Below are 11,135 nucleotides of genomic sequence, written 5' to 3'. Positions count from 1 at the left end.
GCTTTGACATTATAAGGATGACTGAATTATTTCCAAGTAGCGGAATGCTACAGAGGTAAACAAACAATATCATTTGGAAGAGGATTAATAAGTGTTGACATTCATACAAATGAGTAATCCTGTAAACGTAAACAGAATATTTTATATAGATTTTTTTAAATGAAAACTTAAAATCCTGCATTATTTTCCGGACAACCCGATAAGATAAAGGTCCCGGGTTCGAACCCGTGGGACTGAATGCAAAGGCGACACTTAAAAACGGGCTTTGTTTTCAAAAACACGGGCACCTCGGGGTTTATATGACCTTTGCTGTTGCAATTCCCTGATAAAAAAAATATTTATATTGAATATATTATATCAAATCGATGCGAAGGTGATGTTAAATTTATTTAATAAAAAAGGTCGAAGAGAAAGAAAAATTGAACAAAACACATAAAAAAGAGCAACAGCGAACATCAAGAGCAGAAAAATTAGCCAAAATATCTATACTAAACACAGATAAAACAAAAAAAGAACTACAATAAAGACCCAACTTTAATACAAAAAATATATAAAAAATAAAATTCAACGTAATTGTATTTTAAAATTAATAAATTAAATTAAGTAAGACATAATGCTTGAAAAATTGACAAATCGACGTTACATAACGGCCATAGTTAATAATGGTCTATGAATCCAATAGTTCATTTTAAAGCTATTTTTCTTTTGCCAGATTTCAACTTTTAAAAAAAAGAAAAAGAAATATCGCCTTTGGCGGCAGTAACACGACGTGAATGTAACACGAAATACGGAACATATTCTCATTGTGGTGGCGTTTCAGTAACGAAAGCTCTAAATCAACCGCAACATCGGATTTGCGTTGTTTCCTTTGCCCTGTGCCTTCTCGCATTTCAAACGAATCCCGATTAAACGTAACACTTCAAATTCTAAATTAAATGAGATTGTTAAAATTATTTGTGTACATTCATACAAGTGAATTTGATACAAACACTTCTCTTTTTTTAGGGGAGGGGGTTGTGGCATTGACAATATTAAAATGTATTAATCCATTTACGTTTCCGTAGTCAATCGACTAAGTTACTTCTTTTAATCAATTAATTATTACTAAATTTTATCAGCTTCTATTAAATATATAAATACTCAATTCATTATATACAATTTTTTTCGAAACGAATATAGCCGAAAGTCGTGGGTTCGAATCCCGCCTGTGACACAAATTTTTCATTTCGAAAAAAATTGTGTATAATTAATTGAGTATTTATACAATTAATTATTGTTTCCAAGATCTTGGTTGAGATAAAAAAAGTCAGTGTCACGAGCGGGATTCGAACCCACGACCTTCGGCTAAATATGCCGCTACTCTACACTTGAGCTATCGAGACTTCGATCCACTCGGACACCAACTCTCCATCTCAACCCACAACCGTTCACATTTTCCCTTCTTTTTGTAATTTTCAAGTGGTAGAGGACCGGCGTATTTAGCCGAAGGTTGTGTGTTCGAATCCCGCTCGTGACACTGACTTTTATATCTCAACCAAGACCTTAGAAACAATAATTAATTGATTAAAATGTATGTTTTAATTTTATAATAATAATTTCGACGAATATTTCAAATTTTTAATTTAATTCGATATGTACGGGAAACAATTGATAAAATGTCATTCTTTAAATTCCATTGAAGCACCTGTGCTGAAAATAAAATAAAAGCAGTTATAAACGAGCAAGTATATAAAAATCAAAATTTGCTGATATTCTAATTTGTTGCAAAAACGATTCAATAAATGTATAACTTTTTTAAACTACACGTCAATCAATCACCACAGTAAAAAATAGAATTTGTTTAATTACATTTCTAAAATTATGTAATAATATTTTGAACTGCATAACCCACCAAGCATATTCCATCAAACCCTAATCCTTACAGCAACTTGGGTTTTGATTAAAAAAATTACTCTAATTAATGAATGACATAAAAATTTTAATTTATTATTTAAATTTTTGATTTTAGCAAACAACACAAACTACTCGATATAGCACGAACCAGGAAGACTCTGTACGTATGCTGAAAATAAACGCATTTTACACTTAAAATTTATAATATTTCGTTTTCTTCTAGGTTACGACAGAATTGTCTACCATACCAACTTTTTTCTCGATCCATAAGCATGTAAATATTCTCTTATTGTCAATAGGCTAAAAGAAAATGATTATTCTGTTTTCCAGCCGACAAGCGCTCCGATTATGCACACGCAATTTTTGGAAAAACACGTACGTTGAAAATTAAAATTAAAATAGTTTCATACAATTAGAACAAACCCGTTGAAACTGTTTTTAGCTAGCCACCTCGGAATCATCCGTGACAAGCATATACGATCGTATCGTGCAGGAGCATGTAAAACAAATAAAAATACATAACGTTTGTTTTCATTGTTTTTTAAACGTGTCATTTCCCCTAGCTTTACAACATGAAACAAGCACTAGAAGGGCAGACTGTTTATAATTCTACGACGGAAAACGAAAACGTAACTTTTCTTATAAGAAACCTATAAAAAAAATATGATCCTGCACTTATAAAAGATAAATTTTAATTTTCTTTTTGTTCGCGATTTCAGTGCGAAGTATGGCAAGGAGTGAGACATAAAAACAACGATTCGTCTGTTTTTATTTGTTTAAAAGTCTGTAATTCTCATTGGACTGAAACACAATTAAATATAAGATTACTTTTATGTGTATTTTTTTTTTAGAAATTTGATAAGACATCGTATAATAAATGGATTGAAGCTATTGTAAGTCTTACAATAATACACTTGATATAAATAATTGAATCTTTAAATTTTACTATAATAAACAGTAATCAAAATAATTAACCGTTCATTTATGCTATTTTCAGCAGGCATCGAAACAAAATTGGACAAAATCTCATATTTATTCAATATACTTCGTAAGTATTTAAAAAATTATAATTTTAATGTTAATAATATAAAAGATTTTTGTTTTCGTTCTAGCCTCGGAATAAAAAGATATATAAAGCTTCGCAACATGTGTTTTCCTTACATTTTAACGTAATTAAAATGAATCAGTAATAAAGTAGAACAGTTTATGGATAATTCAAAACTAAACGATCTTAGAATAACTTCAGCAAAAATAATCAAACGTTTTTGTTTTATTTTTATAATAGGCAACTAAAAAACCTTTGATTAAGCCTCAAATTTTTCAATTAAACTTTGTAAGTATGATAAATTGGATATTTTCTTGTGTAGAAAATCTAAAAGATATGTTTCAGCCTTGGAATAAGAAAAGAGATAAGGGTGAAAAGGTATTTACCTTATATTTTAATGTAACTGAAAAGAATAAACAATTAAATCGATTGTACAAAAGAAACAATTGATTGAACATTTAAAACATGAACCTTTTTTCAGAACAAATCCTCAAAGCGTGGAAAGCACCGCAGTCGAGTGTTTGTACGTAAAATAAAAAATACGCGGCATGGTAGTTTTTATATGGTAGAAAATAGTTTATTAGAGCAATATTTAACTGTAATTAATAGTAAATTGTGCGTATATATATTTTTAATAAAGGTATTTATTTTTGTAGTTTTGTAGTTTCCATTAACACCCTTCGACGAATCTTTTTTTTAGTTACAAATTCATCCATGAGTCTTTCAAGCAGGTAAAAGGTGCAACTAATGTAAACTGAAGAGAAAATTTTAATTTTCATGATTTGTTCATTGGTGTCTGAACTAACGCTTGCTTTCGCTTTTGAGAATGTACGCTTTTTTTGTGGAAAATTTATTTAAAACGGGAATATTCGCAGGATTGATATTTTTTTTTATAAATTACAGACGTTCCATTTTGTGCCGAGCACCATCAAATACAGCCATAATTTGGCCCCGGGCCAGTTCTTACCCGATAGCACAACTAGCACAGTTACGACAGAAACTACGACAGTAGCTATGACTAGTAAAAGGCCCACAAGAAGATCACCGACCTATTGCACTATGGTATTCACTATTGTATCACTTTATTTATTAAGTAAATTTATCCATATTCAGACTAATTTCTGTGTTCCCTTCTGCGTAGACATTGCCTCCTTATTACAGGACAGAAGTGGACGAACTCACTCTCGCAAAGGTATTTAAACATAAAAACAAAGTAGATACGGCATAAGTAAATAGGTGTTTTATAGCTTTAAATATTTATGTAAAATGCTAAACTGATCATAATAAAAACTATTTACAAAATACAAAGTATATTTGCTTTATAATTAATTTCATGTATTGTATGTATTTGATCTTATTCTGAAATCAAATATCAAATGGATTCCTCGAGGATTTTTTAATTAATTCCTTTACAAGTCGTTTCCATAACTTGGTTTAATTAAAATCCAGGGCGAAAAAGTCAATATGCCAGCCCAATGTTGTCAGGGCACTCACTGTAAGCTTTCCTCCAAGCCAAATCCCATTTAATCTTAATCCGGCGTTAGCACCAGGTTAAAAGTTTTTTTTTTTTCTACGTCGTGTTCATTTTGCAGAAGAAGCCAGTCCAGGCGGCACCGAAATCCGGCTGGAAGATCATCGCTGATATCTTCAACCCCAAAAGAGGATATCTGCAGGGGCAGAAACCAAAAACAACTGGCCAAGGGCTCAGCGCGTTTTTAGTATATTTTTAATGTCTGCCAGCATATTTGCGGTAAAAACATACCCCAATCTTTGTAAATTTTTATTTAAAAAAATAGGTTAACTTATTTTCCTTGTCTGTAATAAATTGGAATATAAATTACAGAGCCTAATAATGTTTTGTACTATTATATAAACTATTATATATGGTAACTGTATTTGTAAAAAGTCAAATACATTGTAAAAAGTAATGTTGATATTAAATTATCGAAAAAATTACTAATGTTGTTTATTTTAGAAATCCAAACCACACAACGCCTCACATGCTTGATTTTATGCATATGGTATAAGTGAGATTCTTCGTAGTAACCAAAAACACCCAACCAAGAGATCTTTCAGGGCATTTGTAGCATAGTCACAAGTTATTTTTTTCGTACGTAATGATTTAAAAAATGTATTTCAATGCCTAACGTGCCATGTATAGTTACAGGTTCATCAAATTAAATTTGCCCTTTTACAAATAAATTTTACCTTTTTCTGAAATAAATTCATTAATTTGAAAATCAAATTACTCTTTTGCTAATTAAATTCATCATTTCGGAAACCAAAATCACCTTTAAAGAAATTAAATTTACCCTTTTGCAAATCAAATTGATCTATTTCTAAATTAAATTCACTTTTTGTCAATTCAAATATTTACATTTGCAAATTTAAATTCGCCTTTCTGCACATCAAATTTACCGTTTCGAAAATCAAACTCAACTTTAGCAATTCAAATTTACATCTTATATATTAAATTCATTGTTTTGCAAATCAAGATGACTCTTTTGATAATCAAATTCTAACTTTTGTAAATTACATTCACCGTTTTGCAAATCAAATTTACACTTTAGTATATTAAATTCAGTCTATTTCAAATTAAATGTACACTTTTGCAAATCAATTGCACTTGTTGGATAATCAAATTCTAACTTTTGTAAATTACATTTTCCGTTTTGAAAATCAAGTATTCCTACATTTGCATTATATTTTCAAAATATCAAATAATGTTAACTAGTTCGTAAGAAATCTATTTCGAATTAATGAGTAGAAATTAAAAAGTAATGAGTGTTTCTATAGTCGCGTTTTTTCAAAAGATTTTGATCAATTTTACAAAATCAAATGGATTTATCAATTTCACAAATCAAAATGTAGGCTACAACTTAAAAACAAAAATTTCATTTACAAACTTTTTCCATAAATTAAAGGAAAACAGTAATTACCATTGTAACGTTTAAAAATAGAGCTTATACTATTAAAAATTCTGTTTATTTTCCTCTGGGTTTAAAATGTGTAGACAAAATATTTAGTAAATTGACTACATCCATCGTTTAGAACGTGATGTGGATACATGCGATTTTTGATCATTTTTTAAACGATTTCTACACGATCGTACGTAATAATTTCTTACTAACGAATTAACATAATTTGATGTTTTTAAATGTAATACATTTGTATAAATAGGTACAATGGAGTGAATTTAATTTGAAAAACATGCATATACAGCGTAACTGTATACGTAAAAAGCAAATACATTGTCAATCATATTGTTGGTATCAAATTAAGTGATATATTTGATGTCTAAATAATGTAATGAAATTATACCTCATTATCACTTTGTTAAAATAAAAACATCATAATGAGATAATATGTATATAAAAATGTTATATGAAATCACAATAAAGAAAACCGCCTGCTAATTTTTACTGTAATTAATTTGTAAATGTAACACTTTGCATTATATTATAAAATATTAGAGGGTAAATTGTTAAAATATACAATATTTATTTTTTTCCAATTTGTCTAAAAACCTGAACATTCTAAAAAGAGGACGTTTGCAAATTTTATCGTTATAAACATGAAGCATTAGCAGAATAATGCAGTCATGTCGAACAAATTCCAAAAACAATGGTCGGGCAGTTTGAAGCTGTGTTCAGAAATTGAACATTGCCTGTAATACAACGCTGTAAGATTAACTTATCAAAGGGGGAAACTCTGCCTCTCCGCCGGTGCCAAGTTGGCAGAAAGTTAGCCTCTCGCCACAGTCCACCTGCCTTGGTCGAACCGCTCAAACGCACTATGCACGGTTATGGTTTGAGAGACCGTTTCGACCATGTTAATTGCTTCAAAGACCAAAGTTGTTAAGCGGTCTTGAAATTATTACTAAATTCACGAACAGGTAAGCGCGTAATAATAATTATCTTTATAACGGAAATTCTCTAGAATGTTCTGATTGCAAGGACTTTTTCCAAGGTCATAATTTCCAGCTGGAAATCAGAAAAAAACAAATCACTTTTTCAGCCAACCATACACAAGAGGTAAGCAAAATATATTTTTTTACTATAATTACCACCGCAGCATGGCACGAAATGCATCTGCAGGAAAACGAGTACAGAAATAATGTGGGGTTTAAATAAAACCCCACATTATTAATGTAACATCTGGACAAGCACAAATAGTGTACAAAAATAAATAATAAAAACTTTCGCAATGAACTGTTTAGTAAATACTGTAGGTCTAACGGGGCTAGGAAAAAGTGTTAAGCCGGGAACACACTTACCGGATGCAACGCCATGCGACGCTACCGATGCTACACGACGCAAATCCAATGTTCCATAAGGTTGTATTGCCCCGTGCAGCCCGATGCTATGCTACGCTACCCTACACTACGCACAGCGATCGCCACTGTCCAGATTTTCGTCGGGTAGCATCGAATACAGTCGAAAACAAAAGAACCGGACACTCATATTTTCATTCGAACTACATGTATTATGTTATATTAATTACAACAAATTTATTTTAATACAAGCCAAATTAACCGAGATCAAAAATTCATTAGTTTTTATTTAAAAAATTTTTTTTAATGGTTTGGTAGAAATGTGCGTTGATTAGTAGAAAATTGATCAAAACACCGGAATACCATTTTTTGATATAATGAATTTAACAAACCAATCGTTACACGGTTTTGCTCATAAAATCTAACTAACAATTTATTTCATGGTTTTGCTCATACACTCAATCACACCATTTTCTTCGAGTAGCGTCAGAACAGGACACTCATATTTTTTGTAGTTTATTTCTAACTATGTATATGTAATTTTGTCGTTATATTAATTACAACATTCTTATTTTAATACAAACGAAAGTAAACGAGACCAAAAATTCGTGGGTTTTTATAAAAATTATTTAATTATGACGGTTAGGCAGAAAATTTATCAAAACACCGGAATAACTTTAGTTCTAACAATGTATTACATGGTTGTGCTCATAAAATTTAAATAACAATTTATTACATGGTGTTGCTCAATGTAGTGCATTAAGAACAAAACAGACGTTGCGATTATGATACTGATTTGTGATACACGCTGTGTGACTGCACATGGCATGCGCCTAACGTCGCATAGATGTGCACACCCTACCAAACGTGTCAAGGCGTCGGTTAGCATCGGGTAGCGTCGCATAGCGTTGCATCGGGTGTGTTCCCGGCTTTAGGTTAAATCTGAATACGAATCTGTTTTGTCTAATGTTTTTGACTAGCAAAAATCCTTGATAAGTTCATCAGTCTAACATAGTCAATACGAACAAATATATCACATATTGTATTGGTAAACTTTTTTAGTTCAACATAAAATGGCATATTTGTAATAGAGGACATAGGCTGAACTTTTTTTCAAGAAAAAGTGAAATTTAGATTAGAAAAAGTATAATTTGGTTTGGGAACAGTTCAAATTGATGAAGACAAGATGGTCATATCAAATTAAATTGGACTGTTTCCAAACTAAAGAAAACCTGTTCTTTTTTTAAGGTTTTTCAGCAACTGACCTTCTGTATTTCTTGACATTGCTGATGCGGGATATTACACTTAGACCTGGTGTAGAAAGTTAAAATAAGCCTTCCCCCTATTACCTCATTATCACTTTTCTACCGTCCCATCAGTTTGAATACCATCATTGGAAAAAGGCTCGAGAATTTTCTCCTTATCACAGCACAAACCATGTTCATCCTTATTCTTGACCACCAGTCACTATCACTCGACATATTGTAAACACAACTGCTAACGCCCAGTTGAATCAATTCAGTTCGGGTGTCGACCTGGTCATCATTTGAACGTCTATGACACTTCTGTCGTGTAAACTGAAAAGTATACTTTCTTCTACCTATCACCTTCTAACCAAATCTTACTTCTCCGTCACTTTCATGTAGCTTAAGGTTCTTCTATATTTGCTATTTATACTACCAAAAGCTGATTCTCAAGTTTGTATACTGGCACCACTCCTCTATACCCTCTTCACTACTGCCCATCCCTTTCATGCATTTGCTGATAACACAGGTTTTCTTCTCTTCTAGCGAGAGCCATAGAGAATCACGTTTTAGTCCGTTTTAATAAAGCTCCATATGTGACCGGGATCAAACTGTTGTGGTATATATATAAAAAATACGCCATCCTGAGGCTTATTCCGCAATTTATGCCGTATAATCTCTGGCCAATCTTATTAGTGTCGTTTGTTTTCTGTACATATTCCCAATGAGAATTTAATCATCAGTTATAGATATTTGTGTATAAAGCTTTGTACTTTCTTGCGTGTAATATATTTTATTTATTGGATCGAATTATCCTGAGGAATATTGAGTACCCTGGGGTTGTGTGGACGAATTCTCGTGTCGGAATGTAATTTATTAGCATGAATGGAGGGGCATATCCCCAATCTCCTATTCTGAAGTGAAAAGAGGTTCTTTGATTTGCTTATAACGATTTTCTGAGATTTTTTGAGTATTAACGAATTACTAATGTTCATGAGTGTTCACTCAGTTGTATCTTGACTTTGAGGAATGCCATACCGGGTTTACAATACGCACAAATTATAATTTTTCTTTTTAACTCAGTTTCACCATTTTGGTTTCTTTTCGTGTAGACAAGTTTGTATTAAAAATGTGGAGAGCCGTTCTTTTTCTACGCGAAGTTGTTAATTTCGGTAGTGTTTATTCCTATTCATCAAGTGCGTACTTCTGTTGTAATAAACCGTAATAAATATGCAAGATAAATCAATGGTTTTAAAACGTATTGAGAACTGTAAAAAATCATATTTTTCCAAAAGTGTACAAACCACTAGAACAAATTATTTCATAAAAAAATGAATGAATTAAGGATAATTCTGATGTAAACTATTACAATGCTTCTGCAAGCTTTGTTTATACAATAATACATTCTTATGAATGTAACAAATACACAAATCAGTGTTATACATATATAACCATTATTCTCACATATGTACATACATTAATTCACTAATTTTGTGGTCCGCTTGACCAATTAATATATTAAAATTAATTAAGATTTTTAGTTGAGATAAAAAAGTCTATGGCACGAACGGGATTCGAACCCACGATCTTCGGCTAGATACGCCGCTGCTCTACCACTTGAGCTATCGTGAACTCGATCCACTCGGACACCAACTTCCCATCTCAACTCCACCTTTTGAATTTTTAAATGAAGTAACTTCACTAAAGCTCTCCGTGGCCATTTCATTTGTCGACGAGAATCCAACCCGATTTCACGACATTTGAAAAATGACCAAAAGGAGGGAAAATTCAAAAGGTGCGGTTGAGATGGGAAATTGATGTCCGAGTGGATCGAGGTCACGATAGCTCAAGTGGTAGAACAGCGGCGTATCAAGCCGAAGATCGTGGGTTCGAATCCCGCTCGTGCCATTGACTTTTTTATCTCAACTAAAAACCTTAATTAATTGTAATATATACATACAATTTTTTAAATTAAGATTAGAAAAGAAAAGCAAAGCTAAGTAATAGAGGGCTGGCGATGACCAATGAAATTTGCTGGCCCTAAAAATAAATAAATAAAGACAAATAACAAATAATTATAATAATAAACAGAAATAAATCGTAAATACCACATTTACCACCATCCTTAATGATTTACTTCCGTTTAATTATTATGTCGTTTACTTCTGTATACTTCATTTCAAATAGAAAATAGCGTTTTAATTCGGTGCTGGGGCTCCATAGAATACGTAAACACCCTCAAATTCATAGATCAGATTGTAGAAGTAGTAACAAGTGAGAAAATTGTTCAATTCTAACCTACTAATGTCACTATGACGTGCAATTCCGTCATATGTCACCCCCTGAGAATCGTTAGATGATTTTTTATATGTAACGGCGTTTCGTCCAATAAAGTGTAGGAAGTTTCGCCCCCTTTGGCATTAAATGTCATGCCATAGAGATAATGATATTATCTTTAGGGTAAACTTTACACGAACGTGTGTCTCGTTCTAAGTCGGAAGTGCGGAGAAAATTACTGTTTGCCAATTTGCAACCCTTCGTGTCGTACCATTGGCAAAATGTTCTGCATCCCGTCCGGCACACCTGTGTCTAAATGTATGATTTGCTAAAACCCGTTTTGTTCGTAAATATTCTCCTTCTACTCTTAAAGTTCACATGGTAACTAGAGGAAGTCATTAAT

At 31.9% G+C, this 11,135-nt stretch overlaps 2 protein-coding genes across 3 annotated transcripts in view; both read left to right on the top strand.

The window, feature by feature from the left end:
• LOC106666531 overlaps positions 1-2,816 on the top strand; it is a 67,754-nt gene extending 64,938 nt beyond the window's left edge. The window contains exons 112-118 of the mRNA XM_014393807.2: positions 2,009-2,053; positions 2,117-2,167; positions 2,224-2,268; positions 2,336-2,392; positions 2,457-2,522; positions 2,613-2,675; positions 2,745-2,816. Coding sequence (XP_014249293.2) covers positions 2,009-2,053; positions 2,117-2,167; positions 2,224-2,268; positions 2,336-2,392; positions 2,457-2,522; positions 2,613-2,675; positions 2,745-2,816 — 399 coding nt within the window. The remainder of the gene's footprint in view (positions 1-2,008; positions 2,054-2,116; positions 2,168-2,223; positions 2,269-2,335; positions 2,393-2,456; positions 2,523-2,612; positions 2,676-2,744) is intronic.
• LOC106669995 lies at positions 2,814-4,813 on the top strand. 2 transcript variants are annotated; one of them, XM_014399966.2, is made up of 6 exons: positions 2,814-2,941; positions 3,006-3,316; positions 3,420-3,461; positions 3,842-4,000; positions 4,080-4,130; positions 4,531-4,813. In XM_014399966.2, the coding sequence occupies exons 2-6, from the start codon at positions 3,233-3,235 to the stop codon at positions 4,666-4,668; spliced, it is 474 nt and encodes a 157-aa protein (XP_014255452.1). In that variant the 5' UTR covers positions 2,814-2,941; positions 3,006-3,232; the 3' UTR covers positions 4,669-4,813. The 2 variants fall into 2 exon arrangements, with proteins under 2 accessions (XP_014255452.1, XP_014255462.1); XM_014399976.2 differs by lacking the exons at positions 2,814-2,941; positions 3,006-3,316; positions 3,420-3,461 and adding an exon at positions 3,472-3,766.
• Positions 4,814-11,135: the final 6,322 nt, after the last annotated feature.

This window comes from Cimex lectularius, unplaced genomic scaffold (assembly GCF_000648675.2).
Source record: "Cimex lectularius strain Harlan isolate CLEC.00 unplaced genomic scaffold, Clec_2.1 scaffold319, whole genome shotgun sequence".
Classification (NCBI taxonomy): Eukaryota; Metazoa; Arthropoda; class Insecta; order Hemiptera; family Cimicidae; genus Cimex; species Cimex lectularius.
This window is presented reverse-complemented; position numbering and strand designations above follow the sequence as displayed.

Coding starts and splice junctions, on each gene's coding strand:
- LOC106669995 (XM_014399966.2), top strand. CDS start 3,233: ATGATAAATTGGATATTTTCTTGTGTAGAAAATCTAAAAGATATGTTT. Junction 4,001..4,079: donor CACCGACCTATTGCACTATG/GTATTCACTATT, acceptor CCTTCTGCGTAG/ACATTGCCTCCTTATTACAG. Junction 4,131..4,530: donor ACGAACTCACTCTCGCAAAG/GTATTTAAACAT, acceptor TTCATTTTGCAG/AAGAAGCCAGTCCAGGCGGC.